The 22,107-nt window shown below is 38.9% G+C and overlaps 2 protein-coding genes across 2 annotated transcripts in view; one reads left to right on the forward strand and one right to left on the reverse strand.

Annotated features, from left to right (window-relative positions):
- LOC146454149 (2-oxoglutarate dehydrogenase complex component E1-like) overlaps positions 1-14,917 on the forward strand; it is a 34,056-nt gene extending 19,139 nt beyond the window's left edge. Inside the window, exons 12-27 of the mRNA XM_085095735.1 lie at positions 59-175; positions 1,140-1,292; positions 1,719-1,824; positions 2,852-2,977; positions 3,476-3,626; positions 5,059-5,186; positions 5,693-5,778; positions 6,900-6,992; positions 7,975-8,046; positions 8,215-8,265; positions 8,468-8,542; positions 10,002-10,074; positions 10,494-10,603; positions 11,484-11,537; positions 13,356-13,510; positions 14,335-14,917. Coding sequence (XP_084951861.1) covers positions 59-175; positions 1,140-1,292; positions 1,719-1,824; positions 2,852-2,977; positions 3,476-3,626; positions 5,059-5,186; positions 5,693-5,778; positions 6,900-6,992; positions 7,975-8,046; positions 8,215-8,265; positions 8,468-8,542; positions 10,002-10,074; positions 10,494-10,603; positions 11,484-11,537; positions 13,356-13,510; positions 14,335-14,431 — 1,647 coding nt within the window. The 3' untranslated portion in view covers positions 14,432-14,917. The remainder of the gene's footprint in view (positions 1-58; positions 176-1,139; positions 1,293-1,718; positions 1,825-2,851; positions 2,978-3,475; positions 3,627-5,058; positions 5,187-5,692; positions 5,779-6,899; positions 6,993-7,974; positions 8,047-8,214; positions 8,266-8,467; positions 8,543-10,001; positions 10,075-10,493; positions 10,604-11,483; positions 11,538-13,355; positions 13,511-14,334) is intronic.
- A 1,326-nt stretch (positions 14,918-16,243) lies between these two features.
- Positions 16,244-22,066, reverse strand: LOC146454150 (UPF0728 protein v1g117062-like). The gene is made up of 3 exons (XM_085095797.1): positions 21,906-22,066; positions 20,692-20,811; positions 16,244-17,225 (listed from the first exon to the last, which is right to left on the reverse strand). The coding sequence occupies exons 1-3, from the start codon at positions 21,994-21,996 to the stop codon at positions 17,161-17,163; spliced, it is 276 nt and encodes a 91-aa protein (XP_084951923.1). The 5' UTR covers positions 21,997-22,066; the 3' UTR covers positions 16,244-17,160.
- Between the last annotated feature and the right edge of the window lie 41 nt (positions 22,067-22,107).

Genomic DNA, 22,107 nt, shown 5'->3' on the forward strand with positions numbered 1-22,107 from the left:
ATCCGAACAACAACATTTAACTGTATGCTATTAATAATTTGTTGATTTGTTTCACCAGGTTGTAGATGCCCCTATTTTCCATGTGAATGCTGATGATCCAGAGGCCGTCATGCACGTCTGTAAAGTTGCAGCAGAATGGCGGGCTGAGTTTGGCAAAGATGTCGTTATAGATTTGGTATGGATTGTTTTCTGTCTTCAGGATTTGTTTTTTAAGTAAAATAATTAGTAGTGGCTTTAACAGTACTTTGTAAAATTAATTAATATATCACAAACTTCTACTACAAGAAGATTCCAAGATAATACAAAACAGTATCTAATTTCTCCTTGCAATAGGCGAATCTTTGTTTACACTTTGTGCTTCATTAACCTAATGCTTATCACTATCTGATGATGCTAATAAAATAAAAACTCTGAATATTGAAGGGCATAACAGCATCAGTTTTCTCTGAAAATTTGAGCCCAATACATCGAATGGTTTTGGAGAAATTCTCTTCTAAAAACTTGAAATTTTACAGAGAATGTATGGCTCATTAACTTTTTAGCCACCCAGCAATTTCGCAGTTTTTGATGGCTGATAATTCCTTCAATATTGCTTGCAAAGAGCTGAAAATTGCACAAATTGCTCAACTTAATCAGCTCTTTCAGCTTTTGCATTTAGTTCACATATACGGCCACAGCTACTGCGAGTAAAGTCGTATGCTAATTATGAGGAAAAATGTAAACAATGACGTCAGCAAAGATTTGCCTGTATCAGTGCTTAATCAAACAGTCAGGTCAGGATAAGAAAGAAAATGATCAGAGGTATCAATGCAAAGATTTCCAAGCAAACTTTACCTAGTACCATAAACCTCTTTTTATAAATGGCAGCCAATAAATAATTCTTTTATTTTTATGAAAATTAGCCTTACTAGCCTTGCTAGCATGTGCAAAATTTAACAGAATTTTTACTCTAAAACGAGGTTAGTAGGGATAATTTTTTATTGAAAACAATAATAAATCGGCCGCCAATTATGAAGAAGGTCTATATGCATTGTGTGAGAAGCAACATGAAGTATGTGCATGTTTTCATTAATTTGCCGCCGGAAGGCTAAATGCTGGAGATGGTGATCTTCTTTTTTTTTACCTGCGGCATTTTTCAGGTTTGCTACCGTCGTCATGGTCACAATGAAGGTGATAATCCAATGTTCACGCAACCCATCATGTACAAGAACGTCACCAACAAGAATGCCATCGCGGATTTGTATGCTAAGAAACTTATACAGGAGGGTGTGGTCAGTGAGGAGTGGGTCCAGGTTTGTAACCAAGGAAACATCTTTAATGCGCTATGATCCCTTTGTTGTCACGCCTGCCAGAATTCAAAAGTAAACACAAGGACGTTTTTCTTAAATCAAAAATCTGGACAACAAAACAACCAAGGGTTCTGTCATTGTCTACCAAACAACAAATTAGAACCAATGGATAAGGGAGCTATTTTCCAAAGAAATTATGCTGCTGCATTGGTGGGTAGTAGAAATGAAAATTTGTTTTTTCAATAGAATTGATAATTATTTAAAAGTAAAGTGGCAACCTTGAGGGGGTTTGAGTGCTGATCTTTCAAGCGTTTGCCCTTTGTCAGATTAAATTCACCTTGATCAGCATAACGAAACATGCATTGCCACCATAGGTAATTTAATTATGTGCCCCGGTTTGCACTTACTCAAGTTCTGTATAATTTCTAGGAGGAGAAGGCAAATTATGACAAGATTTGCGAAGAAGCTTTACGCGAAGCCAAGTCTGAAAAGAGAGTATTGCGTAACAGAGATTGGCTGGACTCTCCATGGAAAGGTGTGGCTCGTGTTTAGAACATGTCAGTTTATTGCCAGATTGAGCGCAGTGCGTATGCACTGTCAAAATTGTAAACAAGCTACCTTCCCAAGGTTCTTGAAGAACCTGCTATTTATTTTCCAATACAACCTACGGCCCCTAGTACTTGAGGATTATTGGTTGGGGGGGGGGGGGAGGGGAGTAATTTATAATAAAAATAATTAAAAAATTTATAACATGCAAGTATCTAATAATTATATAGATATATATATATATATATATATATCAAATGCGCGAAGAGGGGGGGGGAGGGGGCGTCAGCAGATACTGATACAAGTATTTTATATAAGTTAAACAGGTAGATACTTAGAGCAATAATACTTACCTTTGTAGCTTGCGCTAGAGGCAGTGGTCACCAGCTGTTTGACTGCCAGCAGGGAGGATGAGAAGGGAAATTGGATGCCCAATAAAGAGCCACATTTTGGACAAATTCTTGAAATATTGAAAAGGTCATAAAGCGTTAAACAAACTTCCTTGTGCGCAGTTTGAAGAATAACAGGAACCTTTGATATTTAAACAATGGAAACAATATTAAGAAAACAGCGTTTCTGGAAGACCTTAAAACCTTTAAGCCCCAGAAGTGACTGACTGGCATGTAATTTCCCCTCGTCACATCACTGTTTAATCAAGGAACCAGATCATGAGAATAAAGAACATGATCACAGAAGATAAAATCTCTTCACATTCACACATAAGAAATATAGGGAGAGTAAGTGATTGGGGTTTACAGGGTGAATCAAATTTGGAGCTGTAACAAAGTCGAACTCTTGTAGAGAGAAATTGCTTGTAATTCAAAGGAAAAGAGGGATGGAGAACCAAAGAACAGGAAATTGCATGTAATTTGGTGTTGTTATTGCAGAGGGGCCTGCTAGGACAATTTTAAGTAGTTGGGCGGGGCCCTTAGAATATATAAAAATATGTCGTGGTACTGTCTTCTTTAGGTACAAATGCTTACACTGATAGATCATATTATTATGTATTGCAACAGGTTTCTTCAAGAAAGGTTACACTCCAAGTCTGCCGGTCAGGCCAACAGGAATTCCTCTGGACACTCTCAAACACATTGGAAATGTGTTCAGTGCAGCACCTGGTGGGGACTTCAAGATTCATGGAGGTAAGTCATGGTTATAATGCAAGCAAAAATTAATGGTTGTTTTCTAAATAGTTAGGTTGTTTAAATAACCTGCAGTAGATAAATGTGTGCCAATAATGAGGCTAAATGTAATTAAAACTAAGTTAGACTTGAGCTAATGCTAGTCAGTGGTGTTTGGGCAGTCATGCATGTTTGGGGTCTCATGCAGGGTTTTACAGGGCTTGAACACATTTGCGCACCAGCTGTGTGAGTGTGTGCAGTTGCGTTGAGCATCAAATCTGCTTGTGGCATGCTTTTGCTCCCTCTCTCCAAGCAAAAAGAGTTTCATTTGACAAGTTTATTCAAAAGGTTCATACTTAATAAATTATTCCTCATATTCATCACCTAATAACACATACTGTACAGCCTGGCGTTGTTTGTGTCTATTTGTTAGGTCTTCGGTTGGCTAAGTTGTCAAGAGTTTGTTTCTTTGTTAATTGTATCCCTGTCCCATGTTTATTGATAAATCTTTTTCTCTAGGTCTGCGTCGAATCCTCAAAGCCCGACATGACTTGTTAGAGAAGGGCTACATTGACTGGGCAATGGGTGAAGCTTTGGCGTATGGCTCCCTTCTGATGGAGGGTGTTCATGTTAGGCTGAGTGGACAGGATGTAGAGAGAGGAACGTTCAGGTGAATGATTATAATGAGCAGAGGGGGGGGGGGGAGGGGGTGGGAGGGCTACTGGTTTATGTACACTGTACCTATTAACATTGAGTCTGATGGGAGATGTTGAAGTTGTATATTAAACACGAGGAAGAGTGTATCATCCAGTTACCAAATGCCTAGAAGCAGGTTGAAAAAGCCAGGCACAGGGTTTTTTTTTTTTTTATTTTTATTTTTTTTTTCAAACCAATTTTGAGTTGGGAGATAGGATAAAACACTCTTTTGTACAGTATTTGATATACATGTAGCTTCTCAAACCATTGATATTATTCTTGGAGAAATTCAAAGGAAAAGTTCACCAAATGTTATGATAATTAAAGGGGCAGTGTCACCTATTTTTTGTGTCAAAAAATAAATTTGAATTGATGGAATCGTCAAAATAACGCTTGAGGTTTGCTAACAATATCCCTACTAGTGCACAGCAACTGGTATTAGTTTTGTTTGGTTGTGGATGGTTTGGATGGAAATGGATTGCAACTTGAAAAAATTGGCAATTTTTTTTCAAGTTCATTTCCTGTGTATTATAGAAAAGTCGCTAAAACCAGATTATAGTTTGTTTTTGACCAGAGAAATCCTCTCATATTTTCTTCCTAGTACTCTAATAGCAATTCCATGTTAGAAAAAAAAAAATGAGCAGTTTTGACCAAAATGTAGGAAAATTGCCGTGACAGTTTCTCTTTAAGACCACATTTCCAAACTTCCTTTACGGATAAGTCGCTATCCAGTGGATAAAATATATTGGTAGGAGTACATTTTATGCATTGGATAGTGATTTACATGTATCCCCTGGATAGAGGTATTCGCTCTTTGAACAACCAGGGCCCAAGTGGAGACGCACTTCAGATTCAGGATATGACACAATGACAGCATCCTACCACGGGCCATTTGCAGCTCAACATAATAGTAATAATAATAATAATAATAATAATAATAATAATAATAATAATAATAATAATAATAATAATAATAATAATAACAATAATAATAATAATCCTTATAAGTAAAGGTTTGGTTATACATAGACAAGTAAAGATAAACGATAAAAAGGAACAACGTTTTGGGGTCGTCATGAGTCATGACGCCATTATCAAGTTCGAAGTGATAGAAATAATTAAGAAATAATTAATTAATTTTTGGTGAACTATTTCTGACATTGACTTAATTATTTTTATCACTTCGAACTTGATAATGGCGTCATGACGACCCCGAAACGTTGTTCCTTTTTATCGTTTATCTTTACTTGTCTAATAATAATAATAACAATAATAATAATAATAATAATAATAATATTTAATGAGGGGGTCCAAGTCGCCAAGGCGCTTTTCAGTGGAGCCCTCCTACATTTGTGGCTATGAGGAAACTTGATTTTCACTGATTGTTGGATGATTTTGTTTTGTAGTCATCGACATCATATCCTTCACCACCAAGACAAAGATAAAGTAACCTACTGCCCACTGAATGACCTTAGCCCTGATCAAGCCATCTACACTGTGTGTAATAGCTCACTGTCTGAATTTGCTGTGTTAGGTAGGAATTGAACTGATATAGTGCAAGGAGTTCAGGGGTACATTTTGTGAAGGGTCGGGTAGCAGGCAAATTGACCATCATCTGTGGACATGACTTTGCCTGGCTGCTTTTAATATCACGAGCGACTTTTACCATTAAAGAACCTAATTATCCTAATTGACTATCCTACCCACTTGCACTAATTCATATCCCACCTGTTCAAAATCTTAAAATCTTGATGTCTGAGAATAGCAACAATACTACTGTTTGGTCAAGTCAGTTGTAAGAGTAGCAGACTGCAGAGTGGAGAGCACTTGCCCAACCACTAATTAGGGTCTGTAAAATCAGAGAAACCTTGGAAGTAAAACTTCTTACCACATACAGATATATGTCTCTCTTGCACCAACCCTTCAGTTACAAGTTTCTTTCTCCCTTCACTGTGAAATTGTCAGCAAACTAGACTAGAAGAAGTAGGTACAACTTTGTTAACATAGACAAAGTCATAATTATTTTTTTTGCTCTTTTAGGGTTTGAGTTGGGTTTCAGCATGACCAATCCATTTGCACTTGTTTGTTGGGAAGCTCAGTTTGGAGATTTCAACAACAATGCACAGGTATAGTGGTTGACATTTTTACACAGATAGCATATAGGGAGGATAACAGCTATTTGTGAAATGTGAAGGGTCCAGTGAGAAATGCATCCATCAGTTGTGAGTGCTGTCATTAGGGACTGTAATTTAACACCTGTTACAGTTAAGCTTACACCATGTTACGTGTGATGCCTAGCCATTAAAATTATTATTTTCATTAGCATACTCATGGACTGGTCAAAGCAAATTGAAATTTATGTACAAGCCTTACTCAAAAGTGGGAAGCATGACCCCAAACTCTCCTAGAAACTCGCGCCCACTTTGGGCGCGAGTTTCATGTAATATATCAAACACGAGAAAGCGTGTTTCATCAGATATCCAAACACTGAGAAGTAGGTTGAGAAGTAGGTAGAAGAAGGCTAAAGTTAAACGACTTCGAGGTGTTTGGATGTCTGATGAAACACACTTTCGAGTGTTTGATATGGCTTCTCAAATGATCAATAATTCTTGGAGAAATTCAAGGCTAAAGTTGGGAAAATTTTATGGTAATTAGGATCACATATCCAAACCACGGTCACAGTAGTGATTTTCTTTGTTTTCTTTTGATAAATTAATAATGAGTTTGAGAAGGCCATTGTCCATGTATTGGGCTGTTGCAGGTGAAAATTGACACTCTTTGCCTGCTTCGAACAGCCCTGGACCGGGTTGTGCGAAAGCCGATTAACGCTAATCCACGTTTAAAAGTTAACCGAGGTTTTCATCTCACTTATCAATGAGTTAAAAGGCTCATTTTAAGCTAATAATAAAGAAAAGTCTCACGCAAAACTAAAGGACAAAAATCTTTTGGACGAATCCTTATGGATTAGTAAATATACTCGAATCAAAGCTCACGTTAACCCAGGATTAGCTTAATCGGGCTTTGAACAACTGGGCCTTGGTTGTTGTGGGGCCTTAAGACATTATGACACGTTCCACAATAGTTTTGTCATGATGATGCGATGTACTATTCTTTTGAGTCTTGGTTTACATCTATTGACACTTGTCGTAAGAATGTTTGTATCAGTTTTGTACCATGTCTGTAGATCTACTGACCTACTGTCAAAAGTTACTTTGTGACTGAAACATATCATCATTTGCTTCAACAGTGTATCATTGACCAGTTTATCAGCAGTGGACAGGATAAGTGGGTCAGGCAGAGTGGGCTGGTGATGATGTTACCACATGGTTATGAAGGAATGGTATGTGTATTCTACAGGTTTGCCACGGTCCGGGAAAAGTAAGGGAAGGAAAGATTTTTTTTCAAGTTCAGGGAAGAGTCAGGGAATTCTGCGTCAAGTCAGCGAAATTCTTTATCATACCTTCAAGGCCGTGAAAAGTCAGGGCATTTCATTTTTGTCTTGCCACACGGTTTGCAAAAGAGTTTCCTTGTTCGCAAAGGTAATGTCGTTTCAAGAAACAGTTATGAAGGAATCGATTTTTGCGGCTTCTTCACTAGCTTTATTGCCAAAGGATTTGTCTTGGATGGTCAGTGAAAAATCAGGAATTTTTTTTTCTGACCTGTTAAATGACAACCCTGCTTCTAGTTGGATTCTCCCTATTGGTGCAATGGATGTGTAAGCAGGCAGAAGTCTTTAGTGGATGTAAGACCTCAAAACTTCCCCAAACTAGCGCCACAGCGCTAAACACATTGGGTCAGTTATTAAAAGACATTTTAGACGGTGTTTAACAAAACCACGTTCTGAGCCATTTTTAATTTTGCTAACAGTCATATGTACAAACATTGTCTGCTGCTGACGGTAACAAGAAGGCTTGCATCCCAGACTAGAAAACTATTATCTACTTAAAATAAACCACTTATAAACAGATTTGGAGGACCACTGATTGTTTTAAGCCGCGGCCAACGTTAGACTCTGTTTAAATAACTGGCCCATTGGCACTTAAATAAAGTGTGTCATTAGTATCATGATCATCATCATGCACACATTTCACTACAGATGGTGTAGTTTGGTTATTTTTGGGAAGTTACTGCTGTCTCTCTCGTGTTACGTACCTCACCCGAGCATGTTTTGTCAAGAGCAACAGCTTCACAGGAGACAGTGTCCATTAGAACAGTTGTTAGGTGTCCTATGTGCTAACGACATGTCTGAGTTTCTAAAAAGCTTAGCAAAATAAACTGATGACGGTACACCGCGCATAACATGTTAATTTGTTTCGTTTTAGGGACCAGAGCATTCCAGCGCTCGACCAGAGAGGTTTCTACAGATGAGCAATGACAACCCTGATGTCTTTCCAGTAAGAGCTGTTTTATGCTCGTTCATTTTCTGTGTACCTTGCAAGGTGGCTCACTTTTTCAACTGGGGGAAGGGAGGGAGGGGCGTCACAGAGTGGTGTCACCAGCAGACTTGCAAAACTCCACTTTTATAGTCTTCTCTCACATGATATTCTTTGTTTCTTCATTAGACAAATGATGAGTTATTTGAAGTGAATCAGCTGTACTCGACTAACTGGCAGGTGAGGAAATAATATCATTTCTATGTGATTAAGTTTTTGCACTTGCAGAATGGCTGTTAAGAAGTTGTTGTTGTGTTTAAGTCTTCATTAAAGACTTGTGTTTCTTTTGTGTTAACTACATGTTTTTTTTTATTTTCCTCGGTCTAGTTGTCGTCCCTTTTTTAACCACAAGTAGTGAAGTAGTTGTACTTGTAATTTTCAGGTTGTGAACTGTAGCACGCCCGCGAACGTCTTCCACATTTTCCGTCGCCAGATTGGAATGAACTTCCGCAAACCTGTAAGTTTGCTTTGTTTTGTGCCTGCATAAAGTTAAATATAACGTTAAGTTTGATCCCAAGCTCGTGCCATTGCAAGGAAGTAGTATAAGAGAGATTTAGAATCGCGTTTACGGTAAACGGCAAACGTAAGATTCGCGTTTATGCTTTCATAAAAAAAATGAGTACATAGATGAGGATGGTGCAAAATAATCCTGGCCTTTCATGCTGAACTACTCAATTTCTGTTGAGAAACTAAAAACAGCGAGCGGCAAATGTAATGCCCCATTCATGCCGTTTAAAAGCTGTTTAGTTAAACACAGTTTAAAATTGTTTCCTTCATAAAAGCTGCTTTCGGATTTTTGTCGACTACAGATTTAGCACAAATGAAAGCATAAGTTAAAGTTTACTTGAATTCTATGTCAAAGCCAGTGGTTCAGCTTTCTGTTACCAACTTTCATTTTGTTAATTCTGGTTTAACTAAACATGTTTTGTTGGTGGGAATGGGGCTTAAGATAAGTATGGTCACGTGGTCATTTTTGCCGTTTTCTACATCTCTCTATTCTAAAGGGTAATGAACGCCTCCGTCATTTTTCGCTTCAAAACTATGCACGGATATAGTTCTTGGAAGTCAGTAATGCGTTCAACGGAACTCGCGTTTTTCCTCTAGCTTCTCTCTCGGAAAACCGCTAACTTCACAAAACAAATAATGATTCAGCTGCCAAGAAGCACAGGTACCCAGTGGTTAATTTAGGAAGAATATTTGTTTGAAAGGCCTATATCGCCTCAGAAATTCGGATTGAATTGTGAAGGGAAACCGGCGTTTTTTGTGGTGTTTTGTCACCTTAAACGTGAGCAACATGGGAAAATTAATTCCTCTTACCGACTTTCAAAGGGACGAAAAATCTCGTTGAGAGAGCGAGATACATGTAGAATCTTCGGACATTTTCGGAAAGTCAACAACAGCTTGTAATTTTAAGGGATGAGGATCTGTGACGTCAATTTTCTTTGACTTAAACGTTGAGGGCCCAGTTGTTCAATCGCCGATTAACGCTTATTCACGGTTAAAAGTTAACCGAGAATTTCCCTTGGGTCTTTACAAATGTTTTTCAAAGCAAATTTTAAGCTAAAGTATTGGTAAAGAAAAGTCTACGTAAAAACTGAGGGACAAAAATCTCTTTGAAGAACCTTTGTCAGTGGTTAGTAATTAAACTCGAATAAAAGTTCACGATAACCCAGGATTAGCTTAATCGAGCTTTGAACAACTGGGCCCAGTTAGGTAATCCTAAGAGATTACGTAAACTATGTAGGAGTACAGAGATATTCCTTTCAAAGGTCGAACTTAAAAAGCAAAATCTGGCGTATTTTTGTCAATCATTCTCAGTGGGTACACATTAAACATATTTTCATGCTACCTGGGTGTGACATTGCTTCTTATCGTCCACAGTCATGTTTTACCATGTTTTTCTATTCGTACCATAGCTTATCCTGCTGACGCCCAAGAGTCTTCTTCGACTGGAAGCGGCCAGATCTCATGTTGACGAAATGGCAGAAGGTATGTAAAAGGGACGACTCTATTGCAGTCATCTGAGCGCCGCAATGAAATACTGTTAAGTTCCCAACGGGAAATTGATAGCTCTTAATTCAACCACAAACTAGTTATACCCTCCTTCCCCCCTCCGGGTCACACACGCACACACCTTCCCTTCCCCTGAAAGTCGGGTGCTCACCGAACGTCAGTTGGCTCCTTGGTAGTAGTTGAAACATTACGCTTGCTGTGTATCAACACGGAACGAGGGAGTAAAGTGGACTCTGCTTAACTTTTCTTGGATATTGTAACGTGCCAAAAAAATGTGACCCGAAAGTAGTAATTGCTCAATTGCTGCTAAGGAACACACCATTATTTTTATTGATAAGATTTTAGCCAAAGTGTCTTTGTCTTAGCCATTGGTTTATGTTTGTTCAAATTCCCAGGTACTTCATTCAAGCGTGTGATTCCCGACTCCGGTCCTGCATCAAATAATCCAGAGAAGGTTCGCAAACTGCTTCTTTGTACTGGCAAGATTTACTACGACCTGGTAAAGGTAAGTCGAACAAAATTTTATTTAAGGACGGTGCCTACTAATAGGGAAGTATTTTTGCACGGTTTATCACTATGCGGGAAAAGCAGATCTTAGTAGCGGCTATTGAAATCCAAAAAGAAAATTGGGGGTAACCACACATTTTTAGAGATAACTAAGCAACAATTATTCCAAAAAGCAGCAAAATACAAAGCAATGTATGGCGCTTTTTTCCAAATTGAAGCTTTATTGTCTCTGAAAAATGCATGGTTACACTCAATTTTCTTTTTGGATACCAAAATCACTTGCTAAGTTCTGCTTTCTCCGCATAGTTTTAAACGGCGCTAAAATATCCCTGTATTAGTAGGCACCACCCATAGGAAACCCGAGTATCTCGAGATGGGCAGAACGTATGCGCAGTAACAATAGTACGCACCGTCCTTAAATTAAGAGAGTTAATCTGTATTAAACTTGGCATCTTCTGTGGAAGTGTCAAAGTTTTGTCATATGATGGCAAAAGTGGCGCTTTTAAAATCTCAAAGCAAAAACTCAAGCTTTTTCCTGAAAATATGGTTTGGTATTGGTAAATGGCTTTCAGTAAACGTTTTCAACTCAACAGACTGTTTTATAATCCAAACCAAATCCTGCGAGTAAACTCTAACTGATCATCGTTCTAAAAACAAAACTCGCAGGAACTTTTCCTTGCGACAAAACGATATGGAATCTTTTTCACGAAAGAGAGTTCTTGTTTGTTTGTATTTTTTTACTAGCACACTCGTGCGTCACGCGTCACACAACATTCCCAACGCGAGTAGTGGTGTTACTGTCCTTCACAAGAAATTTAAAATTCAAAAGTTACTAAAGACAGTTTGTTGAAAGTGCGTTTATTTTCTTCTCTTTCCAGGAACGTAACAAGAGAGGACTGGAGGAAGACATTGCCATCACTCGTGTTGAACAGGTAAATTTTTGGATAATTAGTTATCGTGAAAACTATGGGAGGCTCTCATTGTAAGTGTCCGATCGTGCATCGGTATCGGTAGAAAAACAGAGAAAAACAAGAGCATTCCGTAGTCTAGCGAAATTAGAAGTATACATGTACCTAACAAAATAGTTTGCCACGACTTGACGGAACTGGGCAGAAAACAAAACAGCTCTTTTTCTTTATCACCACACTGTACACTTCCTAAATTACTGATCTAAGCGGTATGCGAGTCATTTGTAACAGGTGAACCTAGTACTGGAATGACCGATTCCCTTACCAGTCTCCCTTTAGTTCGGTGATCAAGGGGCGTTCGACCTCAGTATAGATGGTTCTTCACGATATAGTGCGTCATCGTTTGCTATCAGTGAGGATTTATCCAATCAGATTCGTGGATTCGCTTTAGAATGCAGTAATTTTTTACTAATCCTTGAGAGGATAGCTGTGATTTATTTTGCAGGACAACTGACAATGATTGACTTAATCATTGTGTTGATGTGTGAGGTAGTAGTGCAAGCGAGAAAATAAAATGATTTTCTTTTATTGACCTAATTTTCTTCGTCCAAGATATGATGTTGTTATCAGAGAAATGGATGTACACACCCCTCCTCACAAAACCCGGCTTAAATAGCGATTCCCGTGTAGGAAATGAATAATATTATTGGGAAAAGCATGTTGGTGCGGGCCACATTACACAGTAGATAACATAGTCATTTCATGATCATGTACGTAACTGTACGTAAGGGTCACAAAATGGCAGCTATGACAAATTAAAGGCTCAGGAAAAAAAAAAAAAAAAAACAAAGAAAAGAAGAAAACACAATTAAGATAACTTATAGAGCGGTTTTCACTTGAGTGCTGTAGAACTAAAACGAAAGCAATTTTTCTGGCCAATCACAGTAGACGTAATCAGAACTCGAAGCAAATACATGTAACCTGCGTCAAGCGCGGGAAAACGCGTGCGACCCAGCACGATTGGTATTCGTTTGGTTGCCCAGTGGTTGAGAAAATGGCGCGAACTCTTTCCAACCAATCATAGAGTCTAGTAAATCAAAACCAAAGCTAACGAGACACTATTGGAAACCGCTCTAAAACGTTCAGCAACATAACAACCTTAGACACTAAACTATCGTACGAATTTTTATAGGTCATGTACGTAACTGTGGATGGAGGTCACAAATCGGTGGTTTGACAAATAAAGGCTTTAAAAAAGAAGCAGAAACAAGGCAACTTCTTAAAACATTCGAAAAACTACACCATAAGATAGGAAAAGTGGTGTCACGCGGGACAACTTTTAACGACGATTTTTAAGGCAGCATAGCACGCGTCAACTTTTAATGTACCACGTTGCTGAGGCAACACGTTGCAGGGTTTTGAAGACAGATTTTTGACACCGTAATGGAGCGTTCAAATCGTTTCGTGCAACATCTTTTTCGTGTTCTGTCTCAGTGCAATGTTGTGAACTGAAGTTGAGGCTCCTCATAGTTATTAAAAAGCAATGGTTATGAAGCCTAACAAACTTTGTATGTTTCTGTTAGCATTTTTGGCCATGACCGTGCACAAACCACAATAGATTTTGAAATGTGTTGGAGCAACTGACCAATAGAAGCGTTCTTGTTAAGATATTCAACTGTAGTGTGAACGTCAAAACAAAGGATTGCGCACGGTCGCCGCCCTTCCAACATAAATTTCAGCACCATTGTTGCCATGGCAAGTTTTCACAACCAGTCCCTCAGTTAACTGTGGTCTCATCTCTATGTAGGATTCCAGTACTAATCGTTGTTGTTTCTGTTCTAGATAAGTCCTTTTCCGTTTGACTTAGTAATGGCCGAGCACCAGAAATACGACAATGCGGAGATAGTGTGGGCACAGGAAGAACCCATGAACATGGGCTACTGGACTTATGTCAGTCCGCGACTCGTAACAGCTGTAGGGATCAAGCCTAAGATCAGGTGTGTGTGTGTGAGTGTAAACCGTAGGCTTATTATCTTTGTTTGTGGGTGGAGTGTGCTTTTAAATGGCTGTATAAACCCTCCTCGAAAATGGCGGCAACAGATTTGAATGAGTTAAAATTGAACTGAATGAAAAACTGATAGCAGTACTGGAAAGAGCACCTTCACTTTAGTAACCTTGCAAAGTTTCAGCATATTTGGTGTTATATCAGCTTAGGAAATGTAAGATGAAATTTGACAAATTTACAGACGTTTGTATGACTGGAGGTATACGTCATACCCCCAGTCATACAAACGTCTGTAAATTTTTCGCTTTTCAACTTACATTTTCTCAGCTGATATTACTTACCTTTTCTCAGCTGATATTACACCTGACTTTTGCAGGGTTACTAAAGGAAAAGTGCTCTTTCCAGTGCTGGTATACGTTTTTAATTTTAACTTATTTGAATTTTCGGCCGCCATTTTGGAGAAGGGTCTATTGGTTATAAAATAATCGTTTGGAAAGTAGTGTTAAGGGCATTTGAACCCCGGGAAAGATTGGGGAGGGGCTACTCCCGTATATGCGCTATATAGGTATCTGCGGCACCAGAGGGAACTTTTTGAGCCATTTTGATCTTAAATAGGGTATAGATTTTACAGTCAAAGCCGGGCAAGCGTTACCGTCGTTAACGGAATAATGAATTCATTCTTCGAAAATTGATTCCGTTCGTCGATTCAATAATCTATTCTAAAAATGAAAAATCCAACATCCTCCTCGCGACACCGCCTGTTTAGTTGTAGAATTTATGAACATCCTTATACCTACCTTGTACCTTGTTTTTCAGCTACGCTGGTCGTCCACCATCAGCCTCAACTGCAACAGGGAACAAACATCATCACATTTCCGAGCAGGAGGATCTCATCAATCAAGCTCTGGAATAATTCTTCGACTCTACACTTCAGTTTTTGAACCGCGAACTCGCATTACTTTATGAAGTCGTTTACAGACAATGAGTATAATCTCGTATTCTTAGGCGTTTTCTTCTTAAACGACTAATAGTTTGTATGATAACTTTAGGTGATCGACGCACGGGTCTGAGTCAATGATCAGCGTGGGATAACCAGCGAAATACGGAATAGCTATGTCATGTCATTTTGAATTTTACACAAGGAATGCAAGATTATTTTTGAATTCACAGCGGGGTGTTGCCGTCTTGTCTAGGATACGTATTGTAAACAGCGTGATGGAAATTTTTCTCTTTTACTCAAGCCATAGAACAATTATACTGGTAAACTCACCGAGTTTCTGCCTGAGCAGTTAAGGAATGAAATTAGACTGTTTTAGGAAAATGTGTTTGTTTTTTTTAATATGGCGGAACAACACGTAAAAGGCACTAAATGAAATAAAACAATGCTTACTTTCTTCTACACCTTTGAATGTGGCCCATTCCGTAACTCACCACTAATGGTGATCAAGATGAAATTTCTTCTTGTAATATCATTGCTCAATCAATCAGGAAGATTATGAGAATTGATATAATCATTCGATATTTTCAACCACTCCTCCCATGCCCGCTGTTCTCTTCCTCTCTCCACTTAAGGACGATGCCTACTAATACTGAAGTATTTTTGTGTGGTTTATGACTATGCGAGGAAAGCAGATCTTAGCAAGGGCTATCGAAATCCAAACAGAAAATTGAGGCTAGTCACACATTTTTTTAGTGATAATTAAGCAACAATTATTCTAAAAACAGTAAAATGCAAAGCAATGTGTGGCGTTTCTTTTTACAAATTGAAGCTTTATTATCTCTGAAAAATGCATGGCTACCCCCAATTTTGTTTTTGGTTACCAAGAGCATTAGCTGAGTTCTGCTTTCCCCAAATAGTTTTAAACTGCGCAAATATATCCCTGTTTTAGCAGGCACCACCTATAGGAAACCCGAGTATCTCGAGATGAGCAGAACGTATGCGCAGTAACAATAGTAGGTGCAGTCCTTAAGGACAGTGCTTCCAATTACATATGTATTTTTACGCAGTTTATGGCTATGCAGGCAAAGCAGATCTTGGCAAGGGCTATTGGAATCCAAAAAGAGATATATGCCACATTGTCATGTATTTTTAAGCTTGTTAAAATTATTGCTTATCTCTGAAAAATGCGTGGTTATCCCATTCGACCATCCATTCCAGAGCCTACGATCAGTCAGCAGTTGGATACGAGAATGATTTTCTACCGCAGACCTCTTTCCTTTTGCGCATGACTGGTCTTGCGCACTCAAGCCCAACCTCTGGGGTCGAGAATGGTGGCTACCTCTAGTTTTCGTTTTGGATTCCAATAACCCTTGCTGAGATCAGCATTTCCCACAGTCATAAATCGCGCAAAAATATTCTTAGTAGGCAACATCCTTATGAGGGAAATGGCCAAACTGCCATACTCGAACAGGACCCACCAAAACACAAAATAGATGGTGGTCTCTGCCCTCCTCAACTTCAAAAGATGGTGTCTTTCATTGCAAAGCCACCCCTCTATCCAGCAGTAAAAAATGATAGTGAGATTCAAACCTCACTTTTCTTGTTTATCTAGCAATGCTGACTCTTGCTAGCTGAATATTGATGTGTCAACTCAAATTTTAAACTCCAAGGTGGTTCTTCTTCAAACTTATGCACGGGAGCAAAAGTAAGAGCCGTCCTCCTAGTGTATCTGACACCCGACTGCAAGATGGTCTTTCCAAGTGGAGTTAAAATTTAACAATATCATAAACTTTTTTACATCTTTATTTACAAGTATTTTCCTTAACTTTGTACAATACAGTTAAACTTGAAAACTTATAAATAGCACAAGTTATGTTTGGATTACGTTTGCCCGTCGTAATCATGTGATGTGTAATCTCCATTTTTCAACAAAAAACAAAATCTCTTTCCTTGTCTGAAAAACGTTCGGTGAAAAAGCCAATTAAACAAAACGTATGGCACCGTAACGACAAGGGCGCAAATCCTTTTCAAATGGCGGTTGTTTACACAAAATTCCCCCGCTCCCAGAGAAAAATATAGTCATCAGTCTTGACTTAAGATTCCTCGATGGATGATATCGAGATGTACGGCATTGAGAAAGGCTTTTTCCTTTTTTTTTTGCATTTTTTCTAAAAGGTCTTTTTTAAAATACAGCATTTTTTTTTTTGTCTTTTTAAGAACTTGAGCACTAATTAGTATAAAATAGGGATGGTGAGTCATAAGGACTGCTAGACGGCAAAATTACCATTTTTCAATCTCAATACTTTCTTAGCCACTTAAAAAGAAACTGAGATTTCAAGAAGGCATTGCGTAAAAAATCAGTCCCCAGTTGTTCAAAGAGCGGATAATTTTATCCACTGGATAGGTCGCTATGTGGCAAATAAATGTGTGCAAGAATTTCCCTATAGTCCTATAATTTGTGTATAGAGTAGAGGCGTATGTCTAATTTTAGTATGGGATTGTGTGGATAACTTGCTAGAAGCGTTGTTTGGAGTACATTTGCACCGCTGGATAGTGACTTATCCACTGGATAAAGTTATCCGCCCTTTGAACGACTAGACTGTGAGATGCGCGGAATTGGACTAAAAGCTCGTAAGAAGCTTATATTGTTTAGAAGCTCATTCGCCACCCATAAAACGTCAGCCTAAATCAGTAGGTTTCTATCAGTAGGCCTTGTTGACAGCATCAAGCGCTTCTTTGCATATAGGATCCAGTTTTCCATCGCCTCCTAAATACAAAAGCAGTAAATTCAATAAAACCCCTTGAAAAGTCCACAATAATAGAGAGATTAACAATAACGTTTACGGCAAACGGCGGAAATGACCGCGTGACCATGTTTATCCTTCATTTGCCGCTCGCTGTTTTCAGTTTTTCAGTAAAATTGCGTAGTTTTACGTTAGCATAAAAGGCCAGAAATGTTTTACATTATTCTCATCTATGTACTCATTTTTCCCCCAAGAAAACATAAACGCGACTCTCACGTTCGCCGTTTGCCGTAAACGCGATTCTAAAACTCTCTTTTAACAGGAACGAAACGTTCTGAGAATTAGTGTTCAATTACAAACAAACTTAACAAAAACTAACAATGTTTATACATTGTACACAACATAAAAGCGGTGAAAGTTATGTTCCGTCCACACTAACGTGTTTTTGGAACGTCCCGGTCTACACTGCTTTTCGCAGCGTTTTCCCTCGTTCTCACTTAAAGGGGAAGTATCACGCGAACTTCATTCATTTCAAAACCTAAAAATATTTGTTTGTTAACAGAAACATAAAATAATTGTCTAGTTTTGTTATAAATTATCACCCTAGTGCAATAAAACTGTCGATTGGTGCCTCTGGCCAGAGACAGGGTAGGTCGGAATGGGTTGAAACTTGAAAAATGTTAGGCTAACGTTTTTCAAGTTCTCGCATTTTTATTTTGAAAATGCGCTAGAACAGATCATGAGTTGTTCTTTTCAAGAATTGAGTTGATCTCTTTCCTCTCGTTGTTCTAAAATTGTTTTGTAGCTATGTGAAGGTCTTACTTCACCATTTTTAACCAAATAGGTGAAAAAACGCCATGAGACTTCCCCTTTAAACGCTGGAATACGCTGATCCGATACGCCAATGATATTGGATAAAATGTTATAACAGTCATATACGACAAATTGACTCATTTGAGGCGTTTTTGAAAAGTCTCCATTTTCGACCTCCACACTACATGCGTTTTTGTTCCAAACGCATATTGTTCGACGCATTTTGGCCTTAGGTTCACGCTATTTAAAACGAATAAAAATGTCCATCGTTTTCATCGCAAATGCATAAAATCGAAAGATGTTTTCAGAGTGGAGACATTTGAAAACGAAGTTCTATCGTGGGAGCCTGTTGACAGGCTATGCCAGTGTGGACAGCGAATACGGAAGCTTTTGAAAACGCTGACGCGGGAAATGCACAAAAATGCCAGACGCGTCTATCTGGCGCATGCGCAAATGACTGTTATACCGTTTTCCTCAGAGCGTTTCAGCGTATTCAAACGTTTTAGAGTGGGCGGATGGAAACGCTGTGAAAACGACAGTGGACGCGAAGCTTAAGATGCGTTTTCGGTAAAACAAAAACGGGCGTTTTGCTGCTTAGGAGAAAAAAGAAAGTCCGGCATGATGCAGGAAAATGTTTACTTTTAGAACTGTCTTCTGTCTCTTCTGCGGAGCAATTAAGTATTCACTGACTTTGTAGATTCAATGGTACCTCGCCTAACGACCACTTTTTTGTGCCCCGAAAAAATTGAAAGTCCAGTCATTTCTTTAGTTATGCAACCTCGTTACTCTGACCTCCCTGTTATTACGAACACATTTTCACGGTCCGAAGGTAATGGGATTCCGCTGTACTTGCTTAGCCCGGGAGGAGGCTAGTGACCAGATCGAGCAGAGCCAAGCCAAGATCAACGAACAGAAAATAGACGTCGCAAGGGTCAGTCAGTTAATCGTGGTAACTAAGGCAAAACAATAAATTGTTCCGAGATTTGACGACGATATTACTGTTTTTCGTATAACTTTTCCTTAGGACTCATCTTTTTTTTTTTTTTTTTTTTTTGCTATTTCTTTAATTTTTTTCTCTCTGTTCATGTCTGGTGGATTCGTTGACCGTTTTGGTCTCCTTTCTTTTTTAATATTTGAACAAGAAGAAAATTTGTATCGCAGAGAAACAATTGGTGGGGAAGACACGCCTTACTCCAATTTTTCGAGTAGAAAGCCCTCTTTTTGGCGGTGCATAACTTGCTGATATAAGTGTACACTCCAAACTCTTTCCCTGAAAAACCTCGTTCCCAGGGTCACTCCTCCCTGGGAATGAGGTTGATTTTCCTACTGCACTGGCTGACTGACATTACAAGTGGTACAACTTGTGTACCCCCAAAACCCAGATAAAGCCAGGTTCAGCAGTTTACCACCGATTTCATTGATACGGGACCCTCGAAAAAAAACTCCGAGCATTTGGTGAGTGGCTCTGTCAATCATGTGCTCCTTATATGATGTTACGGGAATGCCACTCTTGTTTTCAAATTATGGCTGCCACTGTGTAACCTGTTAGGTCGACATGGTTGCTTCTCATTCTTCAGTTTACATTGGCAAATGGTGTATTTGCTCATGCAGAGGTTGAGCGTGAGTGCTACAGCAAGACTTCTGAAAGTGGGGTTGACATTTGTTTAAAAAAATCAGAAAATATACAGAAATACCTCCACGTTTGATTACCCAGCCCGGACGGGAAGCGCAAGACAAATGGACGGTAGGTGAAAAAAGAATCGCATAAATTGACATAAATAAACGAGCATGCAGTTGATGACATTGATCGCCTTTTATCATTTACAGCACATGACGTATTGTTTATAAGGAGAGTAACTGAACAATATCCAGGAGTTTACGAAGATCATTGTCGACCGAACAGGTAACACAGTGGCTGCCATATTTTTGAAAACAAGAGCGGCATTCCTATAACACCATATAAGGAGCGCATGATTGACGCAAATCGCCAAATGCTTGTGGGAATTTTTATTTGAGGGTCGCGTATCAATGAGCTCATTACTTTTGTAACTTTATGGTGTAGCATTCATAGTCCAACTCAGCACTGACTCATTGAAAGAAACAAGTTCCCTGGTGGAAATGACAGGATGGTACATGTAGATAAAATATGATATACCTCCAATCCTTTTGGGCTTCTGATATAGTTTAGGGGGTACTCCCATTATGTGCTTCATAGGTATGTGCTGCTGTGAAGGGTGTTTTTCAAGCAGTGTACTCTGGGATAGGGTATAGAAATCAGAGAGTTTTGAGTTTTATTCGCCAGGAATAAAAATTAAGACTCAAGTCTTTGATAGGGTAGGGATTTTGGTGTCTAGTCCAGAATAGGGAGACAACATGTAGCTGAACATGGTCAGGTATAGGATAAAGGGTTCAAAGTCCCAGTGGCACCCCCCTCCCCCCCAAAAAAAAAATCCACTGGGTACCCCCCCCACCTTATCCCAGGAATTTGGCACTCTACTAATTATGAAGTGTCAAGTTGACTGGCTGGCTGACAAGCCCTTTTCTGTCTGAACAGTACTTAAACATGTGTCAAGCCTACAAAGCCATAAAAAAAATTATTATGCACCCTCCTTTTTGCTTTGCTTTTTATGACACCATATCTCATCCCCAAGCCCCACCCCCTTTTGGGTAACTTACCATATTGCAGGTCTTGAATCTTGCACCAGTAAATTGTCTCTCCATGAACTACCAACTCAACTTCATCTCTGTCTTTAGTCTTAACAAACTCTACAGTATGGCCTTCGCTTCTTAGCAGTGCTGTTAGAGAAAAAAATTATCTTTACTTCACTCTGTGATAAGAACAAAATCATATATATATTTTTATTATTGTTGTTGTTTCCGTAATACCACAGTAGATAAAGTTGCTGTTGAGTCCTAGATGGCTTGCAATGCATGGCCACTGGGCAGTTAAATATAGCATTAAGGACAGGTGTGTGTAAGGATGTGAGAATCCACCAATCCGTAACAATTTTGGGCCCAATGCCTCAATCCACAAATAATTATTTTGCCATAATGAAAACATGAAACCCTTGAATGTGTACAGCATTCAAAATGTTCCAGTTTCAGTGGAAAAGAAATAATCAAAAAAGAGAAACAAACACATGCATCCCTCAGCAGTTTGTCACGGTTCGTCCAGTATGTTCACAATCATTATAACGGAGTCTTCCATCAATACATTCAAGTTGCAAGCTTTCACAGGCATTTGCAAACATAAGAAGGGGCAGTCTGTAACAAAACTCTAAAAGATAAGGAATGATAAACCCACAATGTGAACAAAATAATTGGTGAAATCCAAAATATAGTGTAAAAACAGCAAAAATCTGCAATCCACTGCATTTGCAGGATCATGAATCCATTGCAATTATGCATGAATCTGTAATCCAAATTATTGTTTTCCCAAATCTGCTGATCCGCAAACGTTTTCACCCCTACCTGTAGCAAACTTCACTAGCTGAAACTTGGCAGCCATCTTCTTGGGATATAACTGTAAGTTTCTAATAACACCACCCCCCCCCCCCCTCCACCCAGTTCCCTTTAAGATGTTACAATTATTGTGATAAAAAGCCCTCCCAAATATTTGAAAAGCCCATGGACACTCTTACTTATAGTCAACTGTTTCCTTAGTTTTAAGTTTTATAACTAAAAACTCCCTCTGAAACATTTCCTTAGAAAAGTCCTCTGAACAAGCAAGTAAAGGAAAGCTTATATTCAACATTTTACGGAGCTTGAGCTTGCTCACCACTGTCACATTTATACACTAGCCAGTGTGTTGTCTGCAAGTCTGCGGTCTGAATTTGTCGCACACCACCTTAGCGTAGGCAGTAGGGCAGCTAAGCTAAATTTATTTTTACCTTGGAGTCCTTCCAATCGAGCAGTCCGATGTTCCACTATTCCACAAGACATATAAGGTCCAAACTTGACCGTTACTTTGTGTTTGACCATTTTTTCCGGCGAATCGAGAAGAAACAAGTGTTACACTTGTTTATAGCAACAAGGCCGCCATCTTTGATTACCCATGATGCTTTGGATATTAGTTTATTGTCATAGTTTCTG

Source organism: Pavona decussata, unplaced genomic scaffold (genome assembly GCF_977016875.1).
Source record: "Pavona decussata unplaced genomic scaffold, jaPavDecu1.1 SCAFFOLD_313, whole genome shotgun sequence".
NCBI classification, from domain to species: Eukaryota; Metazoa; Cnidaria; class Anthozoa; order Scleractinia; family Agariciidae; genus Pavona; species Pavona decussata.

Excerpts from the sequence above, each read along its gene's own strand:
- LOC146454150 (XM_085095797.1), bottom strand. The coding sequence starts at position 21,996 with ATGGTCAAACACAAAGTAACGGTCAAGTTTGGACCTTATATGTCTTGT. Across the intron at positions 20,812-21,905 it reads TCGATTGGAAGGACTCCAAG|CACTGCTAAGAAGCGAAGGC; the intron begins GTAAAAATAAAT and ends TTTCTCTAACAG. Across the intron at positions 17,226-20,691 it reads GATTCAAGACCTGCAATATG|GAGGCGATGGAAAACTGGAT; the intron begins GTAAGTTACCCA and ends TTTTGTATTTAG.